Genomic DNA, 24,434 nt, shown 5'->3' on the forward strand with positions numbered 1-24,434 from the left:
TGTGAAGGTGAAGTTAATAACGCTGATTATCTCTTCATCACGGCACCTGTTATTGGGTGGAACAAATTAGGCAGCAAGTGAAAATGTTGTTCTTAAAGTTGATTTGTTAGAAGTGTAAGGATTTGAGCGAGTTTGACAAGGGCCAAATTGTAATGGCTAGATGACTGGGTCAGAGCATCTCCAAAACTGCAGCTCTTGTGGGGTGTTCCCAGTCTGCAGTGGTCAGTATCTATCAAAAGTGATCCAAGTAAGGAACAGTGGTGAACATGGGACATGGGCGACCAAGGCTCATTGATTCACGTGGGGAGCAAAGTTATTAGTCCGATCTAACAGACGAGATACTGTAGTCAGATTGCTCAAGAAGTTAATCCTGGTTCTGATAGAAAGGTGTCAGAATACACAGCATTGTAGTTTGTTTCGTATGGGGCTGCATAACTGCAGCCCAGTCAGGGTGCCCATGCTGACCCCTGTCGAAAGTGCCAACAGTGGGCATGTGAACATCAGAACTGGACAATGGAGCAATGGAAGAAGGTGGCCTGGTCTGATGAATCACGTTTTCTTTTTACATCACGTGGATGGCCGGATACATATGCATTACCTGGGGAACACATGGCATCAGGATGCACTATGGAAAGAAGGCATGCCGGCAGAGGCAGTGTGATGCTTCGGGCAATGTTTTGCAGGGAAACCTTGGGTACTGCCATCCATGTGGATGTTACTTTGACACGTACCACCTACCTAAGCATTGTTGCAGACCATGTACACCCTTTCATGGAAATGGTATTCCCTGGTGGCTGTGGCTTAGTTCAGCAGGATAATAACACTTCAAGGGTCTAGTGGAGTCCATGCCTCGATGGGTCAGGGCTATTTTGGCAGCAAAAGGGGGACCAACACAATATTGGGAAGGGGGTCATAATATTATGGCTGGCAGGTGTAAGTGTTTTAACACCATTGATTCAGAAACAAAAAAGCCACATGTACAGACTTACCCTGCAGCTTTGAACCAGTCATCATATAACTCAAATGTCATGAGTGGTTCAGGCAATTCTCTCAAGTAACACTTAAGAGCCCCTGCAAAGACAGTGCAAACAAAATAACATTAAATACCGGTATTTTTAATTATATTTATACGTTTTTGAGGCAGTTTTTACATTAATTATTAGACAATGGTTAACCACTAATATTAAATCTGACGAATATATGCAGACATGAAACATGAATGCTTTGACAAAAGGGAAAGATTTCAATTGACTGATTGAAAAATGTTGAATTCACAAAGCTATCTGGCTTCAGAAGACTTTGAATATAGCGCACAGATGCTTATGGTGTATTTCTGTCATTTTAGAGCTCAGCAGTGTGTATCTGTCCCCATCATTGTATTTAAAAAGAGTGGACAATCTGTTAAATTTCTAATTTTGCGATTAAAAAATCTTATGTGACTGATCCACATGATGGATGAAATCTTCCTGTAATAGACAATGAGGATCCTAGAAACATCTGTTTTTAATATGCGTCAGTTTGTCACCTTAACCACATATAGCAACCACATTTGGTGTAACAATGCACTTTTCCCATTATTGTCAGTTAAAGCAAGAGTCAATATCAGAGGTAACAAAAAATGTTCTAAGAACACTGTGCTAACGTTCTCATTAAGTTGTGAAAATGTTATTTCTGAAGGTTCAAAACAACCAGTTTTCTAAAAACATAACGTTACATTTTAATGTACTCTAAACCATCTGAAACAATAGTAATTTGTAATGTTTACAAAAACAAACTATCTAAATCCATCCATCTAAAATGTTTCAGAAGAACATTCCATGAATAATATATAAATAATGTTTTTGTGCTAAATTTTTGATAATGTTTTTAAAGACCCCATAACTTTGAACAAGCGTTCTATTAACGTTACTGGAAGAAGGTTTTAGTCATAACATTGAGAGAACCTTGCCAGAAGGTTAGCTAAAGTTCTGGGAACTGTTAGGACTCAGGTTGCACATTTAAAATTTATCAGAGAATAAAAAAGTTACGGTGGCCTTTCACCTGCCACAGCATGTGGGTCAGTCCTGAACTCATTCTGGTCGACTGTCCCTGAATCCAGACAGCTTTTCAGTTTTTTCACAACAGATGCAGCAGCTGCTAGTCTGAACAACCCCTAGAGGATAGTCATAAAAATAGATTGTGAGACAGTGAAGGTGAGAGTCGAAAAGCGAAACGATATACTGATGATACTGGGCATGCAGTATGTGGGTGTGCAATTCTTTGTGTGTAGGTGCAAAGCTGCACATGTAGCTTCGAATACAAGTGTGTGTGCTTACTTCTTCCCTGAGTCCTGTACGAAGCAGCATGCTTACACACTCCTCAATAGGGACAGCAATCATTTTCCCACAACTCTGAAGATGAGACAGCAGAGGCGCACCGAATACCTTATTTTCTGATGAACTCATTTGGGGCTCTATATTCAAACAGACAAATACACATTTCAAAGTTGTGATAATGCTGCTGTTTAGATGTTTAAATCACTGCTTAACACCATTTTCCTCTGCTCACCTGTGTGGCTGTGACTCTCTTTCAGCTCTGTTATATTTCTTTCCAGGAAATCATGAGAGGCCTTGTGATATTCAGCTTGCAGCTCTAGAAGCTATCAGAAGTTCCCAGTCAGAGCAATTTTTACCCCTTATATTTTATTTCCTTGTTATTATAAAAAGCATTCCAAGCATTATAACAAACATTCCAAGGAGTCATCTCAAAACAATGAAATATCATTAATAAGAATTTATAAAGATACACTGTAAAAAAATATTGTTGGTTTAACTTAAAAAAGTAAGTAACCTGGTTGCTTTAAAATTTTGAGTTTATTGAAATAAAACAATTGAGTTGATACAATGAAGGAAATTAGTTTAATAAATAGAAACTTAAAATATTATTGTATCCGAACCACATAAAAAATGTGATTTTTTTGATACAATTTGGCATGTTTCTCTGTGTCATCACAAATAAAACACACACAATCCCCCAATATGCTTACAAAATCTTTTAATAATATTTGAATAAAGTTGGTCGATTCTCAAAAATGTTCATTGTATTAACTCAACTTTTTAATTTCAATGAACTCAAAACTTTAAGGCAACCAGGTAACTTATTTTTGATTTTTTTTTTTTACAGTGTATATATTTATTTATATATAAATCACAAATGTAAATAAATAATTTTTTACATACACTGCTACACTACAAATTTGATTTAAAAAGGCAAATGCTTAGGAGTCTATGATTGGATCATTATTGCAGTGATTATTATCTGCATGTCTGGCAACAGCATAATTATTCTAGCATGTCTGGCAACAGTCCTTCCATCCCTAACTGAGGGAATGTGTAGCTTTTCATTTCTTAAATAACCATGTAGGAAGACACATTATGGCCATATTCCAGGACGAAAATGTCAAGATTCATCAGCTCAAACTGTGAAAGAATGGTTGGGAGGGAGCATGAAGGATCATTTTCACACATGAATTGGCACCTCCAGTCCAGACCTTAAATTCATTGCAAGCATTTGTGATGTGCTGGAGGAGACTTGATGAAGTGCTGGATTCTTGCATTGTCAATACATGATCTTGGCCAAAAATGTATGCACCTCTTGATGAAAATAAATGCTGTGTGTGATGTTATTTCCATCAAGAGGTACATCAATTTTTGGTCCAGATCTTGGTCTACAATTTAAGGTCTGGACTCAAAGGTGCCAATTCATGTGTGAAAATGATTCTTCATGCTCCCTGACAACCGTTTTTTCACAGTTTGAGCCTGAAGAATCTTTGAGGCAAATCAGACACATAATCGCCTGTTGCATTAAACAAATATGTTGTGCAAAATGCTTTTTGCGTAGTATCAGATCTTCCCCCAACACAACAGAGAAAGGTCCTCAGTTACCCTGGATACCAAATGATAAGACGTTTTATGGCCCTAAAAAATGTGGCCACATGGAAAGGCATTGATAAGACACAAAGCCTGTAAAACATCTGCTTATACAGGTCCTTCTCAAAAAATTTGCATATTGTGATAAAGTTCATTATTTTCCATAATGTAATGATAAAAATTAAACTTTCATATATTTGAAATTCATTGCACACCAACTGAAATATGTCAGGTCTTTTATTGTTTTAATACTGATGATTTTGGCATACAGCTCATGAAAACCCAAAATTCTCAAAAAATTAGCATATTTCATCCGACCAATAAAAGAAAAGTGTTTTTAATACAAAAAAAGTCAACCTTCAAATAATTATGTTCAGTTATGCACTCAATACTTGGTCGGGAATCCTTTTGCAGAAATGACTGCTTCAATGCTGCGTGGCATGGAGGCGATCAGCCTGTGGCACTGCTGAGGTGTTATGGAGGCCCAGGATGCTTCGATAGCGGCCTTAAGCTCATCCAGAGTGTTGGGTCTTGCGTCTCTCAACTTTCTCTTCACAATATCCCACAGATTCTCTATGGGGTTCAGGTCAGGAGAGTTGGCAGGCCAATTGAGCACAGTAAACCATTTACCAGTGGTTTTGGCACTGTGAGCAGGTGCCAGGTCGTGCTGAAAAACAAAATCTTCATCTCCATAAAGCTTTTCAGCAGATGGAAGCATGAAGTGCTCCAAAATCTCCTGATAGCGAGCTGCATTGACCCTGCCCTTGATAAAACACAGTGGACCAACACCAGCAGCTGACATGGCACCCCAGACCATCACTGACTGTGGGTACTTGACACTGGACTTCAGGCATTTTGGCATTTCCTTCTTCCCAGTCTTCCTCCAGACTCTGGCACCTTGATTGACAGTCCAGCAGTCCAGTGCTGCTTCTCTGTAGCCCAAAAGTGGCTTGAACTGGGGAATTCGGCACCTGTAGCCCATTTCTTGCACACGCCTGTGCACGGTGGCTCTGGATGTTTCTACTCCAGACTCAGTCCACTGCTTCCGCAGGTCCCCCAAGGTCTGGAATCGGTCCTTCTCCACAATCTTCCTCAGGGTCCGGTCACCTCTTCTCATTGTGCAGCATTTTTTGCCACACTTTTTCCTTCCCACAGACTTCCCACTGAGGTGCCTTGATACAGCACTCTGGGAACAGCCTATTCGTTCAGAAATTTCTTTCTGTGTCTTACCCTCTCGCTTGAGGGTGTCAATGATGGCCTTCTGGACAGCAGTCAGGTCGGCAGTCTTAAGCCTAGTTCAGACTGCACGATTTTCAAACTCGTCGGGTCACTGCTCTATTCACACTGCATGACTATCTGGGGTATCATTCAGTCACTGCTGTGTTCACACTGCACGATGGTTTGACGACAGAGGAGTTCACACTGCATGACTGAACAAGAGGAAGAATCGCCGACAACTCTCCCGCTCTCCGGTGTGCAAACTACGTTTCCCAAACACACGTGCGATGTGACAAGTAAACAACGCGAGATCACACGTGCGTCAGACCGGAGTTCTCGCGCGAGACTTGGAATTGTTATTAAAAATGATAAACTGCACAAAGTTTGCTTCAAATTGTATGTGCGCTGATTTGTGGAGAAAAAGAAAAAAGATTATGGCGGAAGAAATTGTTGGAGAGACAGAGGGAGCCAGGATTTTGTTCTGCAAAGACATTTTGAGGTAAATAAATAATTATTTAATGTGCTGCTGCTGTGGCTGGATGTGCAAATGTTTGGCCTTTGTTTCTGTTTGATAGAATTGTAAATATATCTATTAAAATACTGAAATTCTGCTTTATAACTCCTCCCTGAACCTCCTGCGGCCCTGTATCTCACTCTCTCATTGGCTGTCGGTGTAATTTTCAGTCAGAACGCAGTTCACACAGCAGTTGTTTGAATCGCTGACAGGTCCAGATATTTAACATGCCAAATATCTCACCGGCGTCGGCGACTCGTCGGCGATTCTCTCTGATCGCGTCTTTGATAATTCATACTGCGTGATTGTCACTCGCGTGCACGAGCACCGATTTGCCTGTGATCTCGGGCATTTGTCGGCGATTTCACAAAACCTGTCGGCGACTCAAAATCGGGGCAAAAATCGGGCAGTGTGAACTAGGCTTTACCCATGATTGCGGTTTTGAGTAATGAACCAGGCTGGGAGTTTTTAAAAGCCTCAGGAATCTTTTGCAGGTGTTTAGAGTTAATTAGTTGATTCAGATGATTAGGTTAATAGCTCGTTTAGAGAACCTTTTCATGATATGCTAATTTTTTGAGATAGGAATTTTGGGTTTTCATGAGCTGTATGCCAAAATCATCAGTATTAAAACAATAAAAGACCTGAAATATTTCAGTTGGTGTGCAATGAATCTAAAATATATGAAAGTTGAATTTTTATCATTACATTATGGAAAATAATGAACTTTATCACAATATACAATTTTTTTTAGAAGGACCTGTATATGTTGTGTCTCCTATCAAATTTATGCTCACTTCATGACTAACACTTACATGTATGTCACTTCCTCATAGCAGGCAGTGCGTGTTTTTTGCATTAATTGGAGTATATATGGGCATAGCCCCATTGAATCTTGCTTGAAACAAAGATTCCACACAGGAATTTCCCGCTGGGAAATCCCATCAATCCCATTGGGCAACACGACCATCAAGAGTGGGTTTTCTCTGAGACTCTTAAGAGAGAGACATTCAGATCCACGTGCTCTTCTTCTCCCTCGCACCTATGACACACTGTGCCTGTGGGCTTCCGCCCGACAACCACCAAGTATGGTGAACCTACACACACAGAACCTGCGTGTGTGTGAGAGACATGAAACCTGATGCCACCACACGCCCATGGGCCAGCAGGCCCAAACTTCCTCAATAGGGTCAAAAACACCATGCAAGCTCATAATTTCTTCTTCAGTCAACACAGAAGAAATTGATCGCAACACCTTCAAACTTAACAATCAAGACTTTCTCCTGCGATTTCACTTTGGATGCTCTTCTACAGTAATTCTTCCTTTCTATTTACATAAGCGCTTAGAGCGCATAACAAGATCGATCATTTAAGTGACAATTTGTTTGCAGCAGGGAGTCAGAACCAAACATATATTGTGCACAAACTTTAATAACTAAATCACGGACAATATTAAACAGCAGAAAACATACAGACAGAAATCATATACATGGTAAGAGGCAAAGTCAGAGTTTTGAAAGAACTGGGTCAGAACAGATCGATGAAGTTATGGAAAAAGTCTAAAACCTGGGAGGAACCATCAATGACAACAAGCTCATTTGGCTAGATGCAAGTAACTTACGAATTTCAAATTGCTGTGTAGTTAGTAAAACTGTAAACCCCTTTGTTCAGACAAAGGAGCTTGTCTTTGTCTGTTTAATCTTGTCCATGATTTATTTATTAAAGTTTGTGCACAATATATGTTTGGTTCTGACTCCCTGCTGCAAACAAATTGTCACTTCAATGATCGATCTTGTTAGGTGCTCTAAGCACTTATGTAAATACAATGGAAGAATTATTGTTCTGTGGCCATGAAAATATCATTTTCTTAGAAAGAAGTAATAATTAATATTAATAACAAACATTCATAATTAATCATAATGAAAAATCATAATGAGTTATGAATTTTTTTTATTAATATTTCCCCTCTGAGCTAATTCACTACATTGTCATCCTGGAATTCGGCCATTATGTGTCTTACTGCATGGTTATTTAAGGAATGAAAAGCTACACACTTCATCAATTAGAGTTAGAAGAACTGTTGCCAAACACACAACATGCTAGAAACATACAAATCACTGCAATAATGATCCAATCACTAACTCTTAAGCATTTGCCAATTTAAATACAAACAGCGGCTTTTTTTTTTTTGGGCCAGGCAGGGTATAATACAAAGAACACAAAATGCTAGACAAATACAGTTAAAAAAGAGAACAACATAAAAGGGGCAAGCTAAATAAATAAATAACTCATAATCCTACAGAGGATAAGCTGTTTGGTGAAGCTGTTAGGGTGGAATATAAAAATAAGGTTTAAAAAAGGTAATGATAACTCAGTCTTCTTTTTCATTCAATTCTATTTTGTTATTGATTAAAAGGGATACAATGGGCCTGTGGAGGTAAGGACATGTACTCACACGGATGAAGTAGCTGGCATACTCATCCTCTTTAGTGGCAAAATGATAGAGGTCTGCAGAGTACTGATCCTGAGAGAAAGAAATTGTATAGGTTAATTGATTTCTTTCCTGTGCATTCCTTGAAAGGATTGAGGCTTGAGAAAGTTACACAATTCCTATGAGAAACAGAAAACACATTTCATATCATCTTAGCAAACCCAAAAGGATCGTTTAGCTGACTTTTTTCCCCACATTTTTTTTCATATCCCCACCATGTGTGTGTGTGTGTGTGTGTGTGTGTGTGTGTGAATACCTATAATGTACTGTGAGGGTTGTGCCTAATTAATTCCCGTGTCTCACCAGAAAATGGCGCCTGCAGCTAATCATCCATACATTAATTTTCCAAACCGAAGCTTCAATGTGGGTAGCCTACAGCGTATACAGGTATACTTTTTAAATTGATAATTAAATAGTTTAATTAAGGTTCCTATATGCTAGTTTCATGGCAGGTTTAAGATAAGCTTTTCATTGGTCCTAGATAAGGATTATTAGAGCAAGAACAAACTATGTTAAAGCGTCAGCCCTTACGGCGCACCGCAAGTGTCCGAATTCACTCACTCGTTTTCATTCACTTCTATATTGGACTACATTAAGAGGAGTAATGCAGGGAATAGTGAATGGGGGTATGTGGGGCGATTTTGAACACAGTTAATGTTTTTAGGATCACTAAACTTCCAGTCAGGTGTTTGGGGGCTAGTTGGAGCTACAGCACGGCGGCCCTCCAGGTAGAGTTTGACACAAACGATGTTAAAGTTTCAGTTGCTAGTCAAATTCGATGTTATTATAACCATTTGTAAAAGCAGCCAAGGCTAGAAGATATCATGTTTCATTGTTCAGAGTTGAGATCAGCGGTCTAAAAGTAGATGATTAAAATTAGAATAGTAAAAATATAGTCCAATCATGAACACACACTGAAACATTTGATGTTAATATACATGACATTGTAAATGTATTAAGTTTTGATGGACTAGATTTGATACTCTATAATGTAGGCCTAATGTTGATACACAGAAATGGTGTGAGCATGGAAGATAAGCTGGCTGCTGTATAGGCAAGTGGTGTAACGGTACACAGAAGTCACGATACGTACCCCGGTTTTGATTTTTGGGTTTTGGTGCACTAGGAAAAATGGTAACACTTTAGTTTAAATTATCACCAAATCTCTCTATTAATATGACTTTTTCCTAAAAAAAAAGATGCTTTTTATTAAGAGATGTAGAACAAGGTCATGCAAGAACAATGCAGAATAAGGAATTAATATGTGCTTTATAAGTACTAATAAACCGCCAATAGCCTAGTGATATGCATACCAATACTAGTTAATAGTGAAAATTGGACCCTTAAGTAAAGTGTTACCGGGAAAAGCAACAAATCCACAATGGTGGATTTCTTTTTATTCTGAACAGACAGTAATGCAAATTACAATCTCTTCCAACCAGCAATATTTAGTCCCCCCTGACTAAACATGTGTTGTTGTGGTTAGCAAAAAGTGTTGCATGACCACGCCCACCGCCTCCTGGGTTGAAGTATGGATCGCCTGTGACTGGCCGTATTCATCATTTGACTGTATGAACCGTGACGTCAATACTGTGACATCAATACTGTGACGTCCATACTAGGGTTGGGCCGATAGACATAATGTTGAGCGAAATTCAAATTACGTTTAGAACAGTTCAATGAACACAATTTGAACACTAAAGATTTTATTGTGCAAAAAACAGCCAACAAATTATAGGCTACTAGATGTTTTATACAAACTAAACCAATGATATTAAAATGGCAGACCGTGTCCGGACCCCGGCATGTTTCCATCCAGACCGCGAGACAGAACGGTAGCACCATTTTCCTGTTTTTAGTTGAAGTGAGCAGCGCGTCAAAACAGCAGTGTGGATCACACTACAAGCACTCAGGATCGTTTGTGGTAATTATATTTCAGCGCTATATCGTTTTATTTAAAGCCGAACGTGCTTCATTCAAGCCTGTTCAGGTCCGTGCGCGCTCTCTTTCTCCAGGTGTGAGTCACATTAACGGAGCTTAGCACTCAAATGCAACCTTCCAATGTCATTGTCCATCGCAATGTTTCACTGTAGACATCGTCTGATGCCAATTTTGTAGACATCCCCCAACCTTAGTCCATACCGTGATGGTTCGGGATGAATATAATTACTGTTACACCCGTAATAGGCATATACACTCACCTAAAGGATTATTAGGAACACCATACTAATACTGTGTTTGACCCCCTTTCACCTTCAGGACTGCCTTAATTCTACATAGCATTGATTCAACAAGGTGCTGAAAGCATTCTTTAGAAATGTTGGCCCATATTGATAGGATCGCATCTTGCAGTTGATGGAGATTTGTGAGATGCACATCCAGAGCACGAAGCTCCCGTTCCACCACATCCCAAAGATGCTCTATTGGGTTGAGTTCTGGTGATTGTGGGGGCCATTTTAGTACAGTCAACTTATTGTAATGTTCAAGAAACCATGAACTTTGAGCTTTGTGACCTTCAAGCTTTGTGACATGGTGCATTATCCTGCTGGAAGTAGCCATCAGAGGATTGGTACATGGTGGTCATAAAGGGATGAAAAAATGCTTAGGTAGGCTGTGGCATTTAAACAATGCCCAACTGGCACTAAGGGGCATAAACCAATGGTAACAAGGCATGATGGATCCATGTTCTCATTCTGTTTACGCCAAATTCTTACTCTACCATCTGAATGTCTCAACAGAAATCAAAACTCATCAGACCAGGCAACATTTTCCCAGTCTTCAACTGTCCAATTTTGGTGAGCTTGTGCAAATTGTAGCCTTTTTCCTATTTGTAGTGGAGATGAGTGGTACCCGGTGGGGTCGTCTGCTGTTGTACTCAGACCGGCCCCTCTGGCACAAACATCCATGCCACTGTGAAAATGCTTAAATCACCTTTCTTTCCCATTCTGACATTCAGTTTGGAGTTCAGGAGATTGTCTTGACCAGGACCACACCCCTAAATGCACTGAAGCAACTTCCATCTGATTGGTTGATTAGATAATTACAGTAATGAGAAATTGAACAGGTGTTCCTAATAATCCTTTAGGTGAGTGTATAAATCCCGTAGCAGTTTTAGACAGGTGGAGCTGGGGGAGATGGAGGGTTTAAGAGGACCTCTAAAGCCTAGTTCAGACTGCACGATTTTCAAACTCGTCGGGTCACTGCTCTTTTCACACTGCATGACTATCTGGGGTATCATTCAGTCACTGCTGTGTTCACACTGCACGATGGTTTGACGACAGAGGAGTTCACACTGCATGACTGAACAAGAGGAAGAATCGCCGACAACTCTCTCTCTCCGGTGGCCAAACTATGTTTCCCAATTACACGTGCGATCATGTGACAAGTAAACAACGCGAGATCACACGTGCGTCTGTGCGACCAGAGTTCTCGCGCGAGACTTGGAATTGTTATTAAAAATGATAAACTGCGCAAAGTTTGCTTCAAATTGTATGTGCGCTGATTTGTGGAGAAAAAGAAAAAAGATTATGGCGGAAGAAATTGTTGGAGAGACAGAGCGAGCCAGGATTGTGTTCTGCAAAGACAGTTTGAGGTAAATAAACAATTTTGTAATGTGCTGCTGCTGTGGCTGGATGTGCAAATGTTTGGCCTTTGTTTCTGTTTGATAGAATTGTAAATATATCTATTAAAATACTGAAAATCTGCTCTATAACTCCTACCTGAACCTCCTGCTGCCCTGTATCTCACTCTCTCATTGGCTGTCGGTGTAATTTTCAGTCAGAACGCAGTTCACACAGCAGTTGTTTGAATCGCTGACAGGTCCAGATATTTAACATGCCAAATATCTCAGCGGCGTCGGCGACTCGTCGGCGATTCTCTCTGATCGCGTCTTTGATTATTCACACTGCGTGATTGTCACTCGCGTGCACGAGCACCGATTTGCCTGTGATCTCGGGCATTTGTCGGTGATTTCACAAAACCTGCCGGCGACTCAAAATCGGGGCAAAAATCGGGCAGTGTGAACTAGGCTTAACAGTGAAATGCAGGAACAGCATGCAGCGAACACTGAAGTAGACCATTTATATGTTGAGCAAGCAAGGTCACTGCTGCAGAAACAGCCAGATTGTGTTATGTAGTAAATTATGTGATTGCTAGCAGATTGCATGTACAGAACCAGTGCCATAGTTTCATGACTGAACTAGATAGATGTTAAATTGGCCACGGTAGCATGATAAGTCTAGAACCAGTGAAGAAACAAACTTTAACTATATTTACCTTGATAGACTCCAGTCTCTTCCAGGCCTCCTCTACATCCTCTCTTAGTCCGTCCTGCTTAGCCTGTGGGCCTGTGCTGGTCTGAGATCTAAAAGTGAGAGCGCATGTAGGGGACACATTGCATAACTGTTCATGACACAATTATATCTTCATGAAAGAGGATTGCAAAGATATGAAGTTGTGATTTAGGTTAAAAAAAGAAAATCTTGAGACACACTGTGGTCATTATTTAGAGAGAAAAAAACCCACCTGACGCGAGCATTATTCCAGTCTGTTGTAAGTTTAGCAAACTGTTTCTTGTTTTTCAAGATCTCTGGCAGGTCCTCCTGTATAGATTATATATCAGTCATGATGAATAGGCCATGAATGCTGTTTGTGTCAGTTCATATGGTTTGGTTGTAAGAAAAATCTACCTCACTGAGCTTATTCAGAGGCACGAGAACTTCTTTCTCCATCTTCATCTCAAAGTCAGCCAGAGTTCGTGCCAGGAAATTTTGCATGAAGCAGCACATTTCCAGAACTTTTCTGCAGAAAGGTTAGGTGTGCTTAGAAACAGACTGTAAATGGTGTATTTCCAGGGCAACTGTGCTACATTGCCACTCACTCTTAATTATGCCTGTAAATCAACATTTACATCAGTATCATGATAGGTATTTATTTAAAGTAAATACTCACCTTATAGAGGATTCACCATCAAAATCTTTAAAACTCTCAGCCATACTAACAGACAGCATCATGAGGGGTAGCTTTTTCTGTAAATAATGAAAACTATGAATGAGCAAAATGAGTGAGGAAATCAGGAAGTATTAAATGTCACGTTTTTAGTTCTGCTTTAGAACTATTAGTTTACACAGCTGAGGCAAAAATGTAACCTAATTGTGTAGTTTCATGGCCCAAAACAAAATGCAAAGGAGGAAGAATAAAAAGCAAAAATCAGAGAAACAATTCCACACTGAAGACTATTTTACAAAGAGAAAGAAAATTAAGAATGTTTTTGAAGAATAAGAAAATGAAAGCCTGCATTTTGCACTTCTGAGCAGCAGCCACATGTTTGAAGCATATCCCAAACTTTTTGTCCAGACATAATTATCTACACATAGACAAAACGAAAACCTCAGAAGACTGATGCAGGGACTCTATCACTTCTAGAGCAAATTGGGATTATATTCACAAAATGGTAGCCCAAAATAGACTCTTGGAAGAAATCCCACCGTCATCCACTGTGATGGTGGTCTATAGATGATTTTCACAGCAACAGCATTTCATCATATCACAGTTTCATTTGTCTCTGTGAACGTTACTCACTTTTCATATCCAGCAACTGCTTAAACTGCTTCCAAATCTTTGCCAACACACTTACAAACCACATGATTGAATAGCGAGGTCAGCTTACCATCCGTCTCTCTGAGTCCAGTCCCTGCTGACTCTGCAGGCAGCCTACCAACTTCTTATAAATGATCTGAGCAGCTTTCTTGGCTGGCTCCACACGTTGTTCCACCTTAAAGCAACCAGATGGAGCATTCATTTACAGGGCCCTGTATTCAAATTCTGTTTACAAGGTGTGTATGAAGGCATCTCAACAGCTGTGGCTTATGCAGATTTAATAGTTAAGGTGTAATAGTGGTGGAAAGGCCTCACCAAAACCAGATCCTCTGAGAGAAGGTCAGTGGCATCCTGTGACCTACAAAACAGAAACAACTACCTTAAACATTACTTGCACAATACAGATGGCAACCTCTAGTAGGCAGCAGGTGCACTAATATTCAGCATTATTGCAAATGTAATCTTGCTTAATTATAAGCAATACATTCTTTAAACAATAATTTAATACTGAGTAAATTGTAAAAACAGTTCCAAACTAAACCATAGTAGAATTTGAGTGAACAAACTGGCTCAATAATTCAATGACTTGCTCATAAAGACTGTTTAGTTCCTGAATGAATCAATATTTTTGAGTGAACTGGTTGAATGAATGATTCAATGGCTGACTCATAAAGACAGTGGCTGCATATGAATATACTTACACCCTTAGTTGGCCAACAGTATGTGAAAAGAGTAGCGTGTCAGAAATTATTCATAGTAAACAATGCACAAAAGTACCCAGGTGATACCAGATGCTTAAATGTACATCCAATGGACACTATCCCACGAGGCCACAGGAAAATGGCTGTGAAGTGATGAAATTGACACTGATATGTCACATGACTAATGTAGTGCATCTGGAAAAGATTCTTAGTTTTCAAAACAAGTCGTCAGTAATCCCAGTCTCACTTCCATAACCTATATAGGCTACATAACAAAGTGACAAATTTGTATAATGCAGCCTTCATTGGCTGCCCACGAATTACATCTACTTTGACCCGTCCTCACATACTGTAGCTGGTGTTCCCACTTTATTTGGAACAACTTGCTCCTCTGAATCACAACCTGTAAGTATAATTAATTATCGATGTATATATCGATAATAATTAATTATCGATGTGTATATATATACATCGATAATTAATTATACTTACAGGTTGTGGTTCAGAGGAGCAAGTTGTTCCAAATAAAGTGGGAACACCATCTACAGTATATATATATTCTACCAGGTGTTCAAAATACGTAGCTTTGTGTTTTATATTGTGTAGATCTCCGGCTAACAGAAGTAGTTCTGCTAATCAGCTAAAATTGTGTCCATTAGCGCAGATTGTAAATGGACTGCATTTATATAGCGCTTTTATCAAAAGCGCTTTACATTTTTGCCTCTCATTCACCCATTCATACACCGACGGCGATGTCAGCCTACATGAACCACTGAGCCACTGCCGCCCAAATTGTCATCTTACTACTTTAATAAATTATAAAGCAGGGAACAAGAATTTGTTCTCTTTCATCATCTCGTTTCGAGATCCACCTATGGGAAGGGCATCCGTACCTGACCTCTGCAGAAGCATCCAATTGCACCAAGTCTGACAAGACAGGCAGGAGCGCGCAGCCAATGCCCAGTAAGGCCCCACCCCTTACCAGCGGGCATATATGGGCTGCATACGCTACTGTACATCAGTTGACATTCGCTTCTCGCGATCTCTGCACTGACACAGTTCGGTTAGATTTGCGCTGCTCACTTATTGTCTGCAGGAGGAAATATCGCCAGATCAGCCTCCACCGGGCGTGACAGTTCTATTCTGCCACATTCTGTGTCTGCATTCGGAGCCGCTCGCGCTCTCGTCCGTCTTCCTGTTCCACGGCTGCCGCCACGGACCTTTCTGAGTTTTTCGCGGGTATGTCGCTCTCTCAGTCTTCTCCTTCTGTGTCTAGCCTATTACGGGCCTGCCCGGCCGCGTGTGGGTCTCTTATCGCCGCTAAGGATTTTCACCCTTTCTGTGTGGTCTGCTTGGGCCTCAAGCACGCAGAGGAGGCAATAGAGAACCCGGAGAACTGCAGTTACTGCCTGGTACTGCCTAAGAAACTCCTGCGACACCGCCTTAAAGTTGCCGCTACTCAGTGTGGCGAGCTCGACTTGTCGTACTCGGATATGGAACACGGTGACGATAGCGCGCTACCGGGGACCTCCCGGGGCGCGACGGCTCTTGTTTTGGCTGACCAGCCCAATCCTGAGTTCCCCGAAGAGGACATCTTCACGGGTAACCTCCCGCTCGCCGACGATCTTGCCGGGTCCGGTGATTACGACGACGCGGGCCTTCTTGGAATTTCGGAGGACGAGGAGGCCATCCCGCCCTCTGTTATTCCCCAGGCTAGCGCCCCCGCGGCCTTGCCTGAATCCATCCTCCTGGATGTGTGTGAACGAGCGGCCGCTCGTCTCAACATTAAATGGCCGGCTCCACAGAGCGCCACCGACCAGGAGAGGGATATTTATGACGGTAAAGTGTTGGGAGCCCCCCCCGGCCCGAGGAAAGAACTCTTTCCCGTTCTTCCAGCGTGCGCTAAGCACATGAGGCACTACTGGAACGACCCGCTCGATCTTAAACACGGTCTCGCGGGGCTGGAGGTTAAAGATATGGCGGCTCGCGGCATGGGCGAACCGCCTGCCATTGAGCCCTCCATTGCCAGACACCTCAACCCAGTCCAGGGAGGGCTGCCCGCCCCCCCGAAGCCGGTCCTTCCTAACAGGATGGACCGTTTTTCTGCCTCGGTGCACCAGGCCGTTTATAAATCCTCGGCCTTGGCTGTTAGGACTCTGAATGTCTCCTCCCTCCTTTCCGCTTACCAAGCGGAGATCCTGGACGATCTGGGCCAGCAGTTAGATAAGGGATCTTCTCCCTCTCCTGCACTGTGGAAGGAGATCATCACGGTTAACGACCTCGTTCTCCGTAATGCTCGTCAGGTCGTCCAAACCTGCGGGCGCTCTATGGCGCTTTCCGTGGTAGGAGAGCGCTCGCTCTGGCTCAACCTGTCTGGTCTCCCGGATAGTGAAAAGAAACGTATCGCAGGCGCCCCGGTAGAGCCCGGCCGGGCTCTCTTTGGCCCCGCAGTTGCTATGATGCAACAACGATGCAACGACAAGAAGGAGCACGAGGCCTTCATATTGTATCTTCCCAGGAAGACGGTCCCACGCCAGGCGCCCCCTGTGCGTGTGCCTAACCCCCCGGTCCCGGGACGTAATTTTAATCAGGTCAAGGAAAAGCCTCGAAAGAAGTTTTCTGGGCTTTCTCCCTGCCCCAGAACCCCTGTCCAAAGGACGGAAGGTTCATGCTGTAGGGTGTCCCCCTCCCGTGGCTGCCCAGCCCATATGTTTAGTGGACGATGTGTGTTCCCCCCTGTTCAAGGGGATTGTCGTGAGGAAAAGTTCAAAAGCAGTGTAACCACACCGCACATACTGTGTTCCCCTCACCCAAATAATAAAGGCTTCGGCCCCAGTGTTTCCCAGAAAACACAACACACACAGAAACACAATAAATCTAACGAATCAAATGAATTCGTCACAGCGAGATACCCTCTCAATGTAGGGAAATACCCTTTCTCTCGTAATGGTGAACCTGCACGTGTCGTCCCTAGTTTCTCCACTAGAGGGCGCCATTGCATCACAAATAAGCCAGCTAGGCATGCTCGAAGCCAGCACGGCCTGGACGAGCATTCACACGAGCTGTGTGTCAGCCTGGCTTACTGTATTACGCATGATATTACAGGGCTATCGTCTGCAGATTGCTATGAAACATCCACGTTTCAGCAGCGTTCTCTTTTCTCACACAGAGGAAAGCACGGCCCACGTCCTGAAGGAGGAAATCTCCTCTCTTCTAAACAAAGGTGCGATTCAGGTGGTTCCCCACAATCTGATAAACCAGGGTTTCTTTTCCCGTTATTTCCTGGTCACAAAGAAGGACGGTTCCCTCCGTCCTATTCTGGACCCCAGGGTGTTGAACAAACATTTGAGGAAATACAGATTCATAATGTTAACCCTTGGTTCGCTCGCCCGTGTCATGAAACGGAACGACTGGTTCACATCGGTCGATCTGAGAGATGCTTTTCTCCACATAAGCATTTATCCACCACACCGGAAGTTTCTTCGTTTCGCCTATCAAGGCATTTGTTACGAACTCACGGTGCTTCCGTTCGGGCAAAAATTAAGCCCCCGAACTTTCTGTTTGCGTGTGGAAGCGGGCTTCACTCCCCTAAGAATGTCTGGTCTACGGATCCTGACATACATATGCGATTGGCTCATCATAGCCGATTCGTGGGAAAAGGTGTTGCAGGACACCTCCCGTGTGCTCGCGCACACCCGATCTCTGGACTTCAGGGTGAATGTGAACAAGAGCAGCTTTACACCCAGTCAGAGGGTGATCTTCCAGGGCATGGAGCTGAACTCAGTCTCCATGCGAGCGCGTCTCTCTCAGGAGCGCGTTCTCTCTCTGACGAACTGTCTGTCACAGTTCAGAGAGGGGGCGAGGGTGCGATATCGCACATGTCCCAGGCTACAGGGTCTTATGGCTTTAGCTATCCAGTTTTTGCCACTAGGACCCCTGAGGATGAGGGCGTTCATGAAATGGGTTTTGTCACTACATTTCAGCCCGTTACACGATCTTTGCCGCTCTGTAACAGTGACGCGCACCTGCGCTGCAGCTCTGTGCCACTGGAAGAGCGCGGACTTTTACGCACAGGGTACCCCTCTGGGGACTGTCATGTTGCGGAAAGTCGTGACGACGGACGCGTCCCTAACAGGCTGGGGTGCCACCCAGGAGGGCAGAACTGTGAACGGTTTGCGGCCGAGCAAACTACGTTCAGAGCACATAGATTATTTAGAGCTTCTAACCAATTAGAAGGCTCTGAATCATTTTCTGCCTCGTCTGCAGGGACATCATGTGCTCGTACGCTGCGACGATACCACGACAGTGGCTATCAATCGTCAAGGCGGCGCGCGCTCGCCGAAGCTTCATGCCCTAGCTTACAAGCGTTTGGTATGGAGCGGGCGAGTTTTCCTGTCGTTACGCGCGACTCATGTTCCGGGAATTCTGAACAGAGGCGCGGATCTTCTATCGAGGGGGAACCCGCTCTTCGGAGATTGGCACCTCCACCCTCAGATAGTAGACATGATATGGATGAGACTACGGGCGCCCGTAGATCTGTTCGCCTCGCGCGAAAACAGCCATTGTCCTATGTTCTTCTCGCTAAAGGACTTGGACGCGCCCCTCGAGGTGGACACACTGGCCCACCCGTGGCCCAGAGTGCTGCTGTATGCCTTTCCTCCCCTGTGCCTGATAATTCTCACACTGGCCAGGGCGAGAGAGGGGGGGTTTTCTCTCATCCTGATAGCACCCAGGTGGCCCAAAGCGCCGTGGCTGGCAGAGATAATCCCTCTGTTGTATGCCCAGCCGTGGTGCCTCCCCCTCCGCACAGACCTATTGTCTTAAGCGAACGGGGAGATTTATCACCCACACCCGGACAGGGTAGCTCTCTGGGCTTGGCCCGTGAGAGGACGAACCTAAGCGCGTTAGGGCTTCCCCCGCGCGTGGTGGCTACTATACAGAATGCCAGGGCCGTTTCTACACGGTCCTTGTATGGCTGTAAGTGGCAGGTGTTCGATGAGTGGTGTGATGGGCGGGGTCTCACGTCATATCAGTGCTCAGTCGCTGATATCTTGTGTTTCCTCCAAGACCTTATGGATAAGGGCAGGTCTTTTTCCACTATTAAGGTCTATCTGGCAGCTATCTCTGCTTGTCATGTGGGTTTTGAGGGCTCAACGGTTGGGCAGCATTCTCTAATCCGCAGATTTATGAAGGGCGCCCGTCGCTCCTTGCCAGTCATTAGGAGAACGATCCCTGAATGGGACCTCTCCATGGTGCTGGAAGCTCTGTCTCAATTCCCTTTTGAGCCTCTGGGGAATATTCCCCTTAAGTTGCTGTCCTTCAAAACAGCCTTGCTCTTGGCCTTGGCGTCAGCCAAACGTGTCAGTGAGTTACATGCACTCTCGGTCCACCCCTCGTGCATCAATTTCTCTCTGGGTGGAGATAAGGTTTTCCTCAAGCCTAATCCAGCATTCATGCCGAAATGTTTCCCTGCGTTCACATCGGAGGTGTTGGAGCTATCCGCTTTTCACCCTCCGCCCTTTTCCTCCGCGGAGGATCAGAGGCTAAATGCCCTGTGTCCAGTCCGTGCGTTACAAACGTATGTGTCTAGGACCAGCGCGTTCCGGAAGAGTGACCAACTCTTCGTTTCATGGGCTCCTCCTCGCAAAGGGGATCCCCTGTCTAAACAACGCCTCTCACATTGGCTTGTGGACGCTATAATCTTGGCATATGAATCAAAGGGAGTGCAACCCCCAGGGAACATCAGAGCTCATTCCACGAGGGGCTTGGCCGCCTCTTGGGCTCTGTTCAGGGGAGTATCACTGCAGGATATCTGTTCTGCGGCCAGTTGGGCTTCTCCCCATACGTTTGTGCGTTACTACAGGCTGGATGTCACCAGAACCTCAGTAGCACATTCGGTCTTGGGGGTGGGGTCTTCCTAACCCTGCCTTCCTTATGTGTGACACACATAGCCTATGTTTCATGTCCTGCTTCACACCGCAGTTACGCGGTTGCGTCGGTGTGGCGAGTTCATGATTATGAGACGCGTCGTGCACCGCCCCTCGGGGTGACCGTCTTTTTCTGGCTAACAGGACCTCACTGTGAGTGTATTGGGCAATCGGGGAGCTGTCCATGTCTCTCCCATAGGTGGATCTCGAAACGAGATGATGAAAGAGAACAATAGGTTACTATCGTAACCCCGGTTCTCTGAAACATCGAGTGGAGAGATCCACCAGCGTTGCCCCGCTTACCGCACGAGAAGCGAATATACTTACTGATGTACAGTAGCGTATGCAGCCCATATATGCCCGCTGGTAAGGGGTGGGGCCTTACTGGGCATTGGCTGCGCGCTCCTGCCTGTCTTGTCAGACTTGGTGCAATTGGATGCTTCTGCAGAGGTCAGGTACGGATGCCCTTCCCATAGGTGGATCTCTCCACTCGATGTTTCAGAGAACCGGGGTTACGATAGTAACCTATTGTTTTACAAACTTTAATGTTACATCAGTCATTCACGTGCTCAGCTAAAGTATGTGCTGTTAAAGTTCTCTAGCCTGACAAGCCATAGAACTCACCATCGACAGGGCTCAATCCGAGGGGCGCGATAAACGGTTGTCTTTCAAACTCCCTCTGCACGCGATAGGATAGCGCTACACCAACCAGAGCAACGTGAAGCAGAGCTAGTTGACAGATTAAACTTTTACCGTAACCGGTCGGCAAAACTCCGAACACATCTTCCCTTCTTAAGAATGACTTCAGTGCCGTTATTTGTTCTTTCCTCAACAAAAAAAAGCTCAACTCCAAGTCTTCCAGACTCGCGGCCAAAGCCGATTCGAAAGACTGCCATTCGCCAGCTTCTTTGTTTACAAGTATCAGGTGGACCCTTCGCAACTCTGCCATCATTATGTTAAGCCCCGCCCACTGACTCTATACACGATGTGATTGGCCTGACCAGAATTAGGTTTTTCCAGCTCAGAAGTCTTTTGAGAGTTGCTAGACTACACACTCACGTGGCAGATTAGATTTGCTGCCGCTAATGTGCATCTAGGCTAACAGTTCTCGCATGTGGACCTCAATAAATTAAAAATACACACATGGCTTTATTGATGGACATACACTTAATACTGATGGTAAGGAAATACAGCTGCAACAACTCATAATGTACCTCAAAATGAGTAGCATATCACTGAGAGACATCCTGCTCAAGACGTCCTTGTGATGGAGGTTGGGGTTGGATAACTAGTTTTTTCAATGTTTCATCATCAGACATGCACTCAAATTGATATGGTGTGTACAATCGCTAAGGACTGAGGAAGCCTACTGATGTTCAGTATGGTAAAGGGTGTTTAGTTTCCGACACGTGCAGTAGACTAATCACAACTGGGCCGTCTGACCAATCAGAGAAGAGTAGCACTTGGAAAGGAGGGGTTTAGAGAGATTGGAGCTGTGAAATCGACAATTTATATCCTTAAATAGGGCACTATTTGAGGGGACAGCCATTTGGAGTCAGAACCCATAGTGGACATTATCAAGGGCTGCCAGTTTTCTAAGTTTCAATGATTATTAAACAGCAAACACAAACTATGCAAAAGCAGCACACTCAGTGTCCAAAAAAATGCTTATAAAATGCCATAGTGGATTAATGTAGGGAACAATGAATGAGGGTGCAATTTCAAACACAGCCTAAATCTTCAGACGTGTTGTTTGAGAAAGGATTGCTGATGTGCAATGTATATTATGAGAAAATGAAAGTGTTTTTTTGACCTTGCATGTGAACCTGTTGAAGCAGAACTCCAAAACAAAGGTAGGAACCTTTAAAATAGCAAAATAGAGGCGCTTTAAATTCTGAATTCTCAATACTTTTTCCAAGCAAAAGTTGCGGATGAAACAAACCATTTACCGTACAGCAGCTAATACTAAAATTAGAGAGCCAAAGCCACTGTAGAAAAGAGGCCAAAGTGGGTATGGGGAAGTGGACTGAAAGCTGAAGCGCAAACCATTTTACTCTTGCTTTTAAGCTTTTAACCACAATCTATTGTTCAGCATGCATGTATAATGAGTAGATACACAAACTACCTCGCCATTTGTATCCTTAAAAATCATCATGGAAGCATATTTCATTGCCTATGTATGTGTGCTAAAAGCATCCAAGAACAAAAACATTTTCATGTCACTGAGGGGGGACCAGTTGGCACTGCGATTGCATCAGACAATCATATTGCGCGTGTCTGTATACTTGTGAGTCTTATTAATCTTATTTATACAGTATAATACAGTAGAAACAGAATGCTTAAGCAGAAATTCTCAGCAGCATTTAATCCAGTCTTCATCATGTCATAATCCTTTAGAAGTCATTTTAATATGCTGATTAAGTGCTCAAGAAACATTTTTTCTTGTTATTACCAATTCTGCTCAATTTTTGAAACCGTGACACATAGCATTAATTTAAAATATAAATCTTATAACATTATAACTTGTAAATAAATCATCCTTACACACTTCTTACAAACCTTTGAACACGTGTACATCAAATATTTCAACATTATTACAAACATTATATAATTATATTTATAATTACATTATAATATTATAAAACATTATCGCTGTCTTTATTTCTATTATGTATTGTAGTCTGTTTGTTTCATAGGAGCTCAACAAGCGCATGCTGTTCGTGGTATACATTTTCAGATTCAAAGGTCACACAAACAGTTTTATCAGCAAGGTATTGTCTCTGCTTTGAGTCTGGGGTTAAGAAGTTTATTAATATCCTGTTAACGTCAAATAAGGCGGGGGGGGGGGGGGGGGTTGCAAAGCTAGCATCTTGTTCTGTGCAACCTGCAGATGTGCTCTCCACCCTCTGCAACAAAAAACTGATATATTTTTATTCATTGCCTTCAACAATCACCTAATCATCATCAAGTGATTAGGGCACTGTATAATAATACTTGTGTGTGCGATATCTTCTCAAAAAAACATACTTTAAGCTATGTACACGAGAGCGCAAATGTCAATGAATTCAAGAACATAATATTGGCACTCATTGTTTGCGTGACATTTTGTTTTTGCAGTCAACCCTCGCTATTTCCTCAGGCTTGAACAATTGAAACAAGACTCAGACTGAAATAAAGTAAGCAGTCAATGACAATGTCAGAAAATAAAACGTGCTAAAGTTATAAAAATATCAACTCATGAACAACTGTACTGTTATCAGATTCCCAAAAGTCTACTACAAGCTGCCTTCTTCATTTCAGACTATCTTACACCACAAATGAGTCATGTTAGGAGAAATAAAACAGCTATTGATCACTTTTTATTTATTTTGATTTGCTACAAAAGGTAAGCAAGACTACTGCGTACGACAGTCACGACTTAATCACATGTAGAAATATTCCTGTAACACTGTCACATACAACACCACAAACAGTCTGAAATCAGCAAATGAAAGTACTTACTTCCCCCCATTTCCAAACTGCTTTAAGATGTTAAACTGCTTTAGCATGATTGTGAAGAATCTGACGCCTTCAAGTACTTGTTCCTAAGCGCAGATCAAGAGATATATTAGTTTCATTTGGTGGAAAATATTGCTCTCTGAACTCAGTAAACAGGCATGTCATTAAGACTCGTGTCAGCAACAGTCTCAACTCGACTGTTTCACATTTGTGCACACACCTCATCGACTCAGAGAAAGAGGAAGTTACCAAATGCATAAGAGGAAAGACAATTTCATCTCATGCTGTGAAAGTCATGAAGTCCTCTTTGGCCACAGAGAGCACTTAAGTAGATTTGCACAACCTTCATTTGCTATATAAGAACAAAAAACAACATTAATAATCACAAACAAAATTTAGTTCGATTTTTTTTACTTCAACCAATGTTATTTAAAGTACACTGTAACAAAATGTGTATATATATATATATATATATATATATATATATATATATATATATATATATATATATATATCTGTACACTGTAACATTTTGTTACAGTGTACTTTAAATAACATTGGTTGAAGTAAAAAAAATCGAAC

The 24,434-nt window shown here is 42.7% G+C and overlaps 1 protein-coding gene across 2 annotated transcripts in view; it reads right to left on the bottom strand.

Moving 5' to 3' along the window:
- sh3bp1 (SH3-domain binding protein 1) overlaps positions 1-24,434 on the bottom strand; it is a 29,163-nt gene that overhangs the window by 2,254 nt on the left and 2,475 nt on the right. Inside the window, exons 2-14 of one of the 2 annotated variants that reach the window (XM_067429134.1) lie at positions 24,102-24,204; positions 23,856-23,938; positions 14,042-14,084; positions 13,797-13,901; positions 13,079-13,155; positions 12,817-12,928; positions 12,653-12,729; positions 12,404-12,491; positions 8,093-8,161; positions 2,548-2,638; positions 2,316-2,452; positions 2,041-2,152; positions 990-1,071 (exon numbers count right to left, since the gene is read on the bottom strand). In XM_067429134.1, coding sequence (XP_067285235.1) covers positions 990-1,071; positions 2,041-2,152; positions 2,316-2,452; positions 2,548-2,638; positions 8,093-8,161; positions 12,404-12,491; positions 12,653-12,729; positions 12,817-12,928; positions 13,079-13,155; positions 13,797-13,901; positions 14,042-14,084; positions 23,856-23,938; positions 24,102-24,110 — 1,085 coding nt within the window. In that variant the 5' untranslated portion in view covers positions 24,111-24,204. The remainder of the gene's footprint in view (positions 1-989; positions 1,072-2,040; positions 2,153-2,315; positions 2,453-2,547; positions 2,639-8,092; positions 8,162-12,403; positions 12,492-12,652; positions 12,730-12,816; positions 12,929-13,078; positions 13,156-13,796; positions 13,902-14,041; positions 14,085-23,855; positions 23,939-24,101; positions 24,205-24,434) is intronic. The other variant, XM_067429135.1, reaches the window with a different exon arrangement.

The sequence above is a fragment of the Pseudorasbora parva genome, chromosome 21, assembly GCF_024679245.1.
Source record: "Pseudorasbora parva isolate DD20220531a chromosome 21, ASM2467924v1, whole genome shotgun sequence".
Taxonomy (NCBI): Eukaryota; Metazoa; Chordata; class Actinopteri; order Cypriniformes; family Gobionidae; genus Pseudorasbora; species Pseudorasbora parva.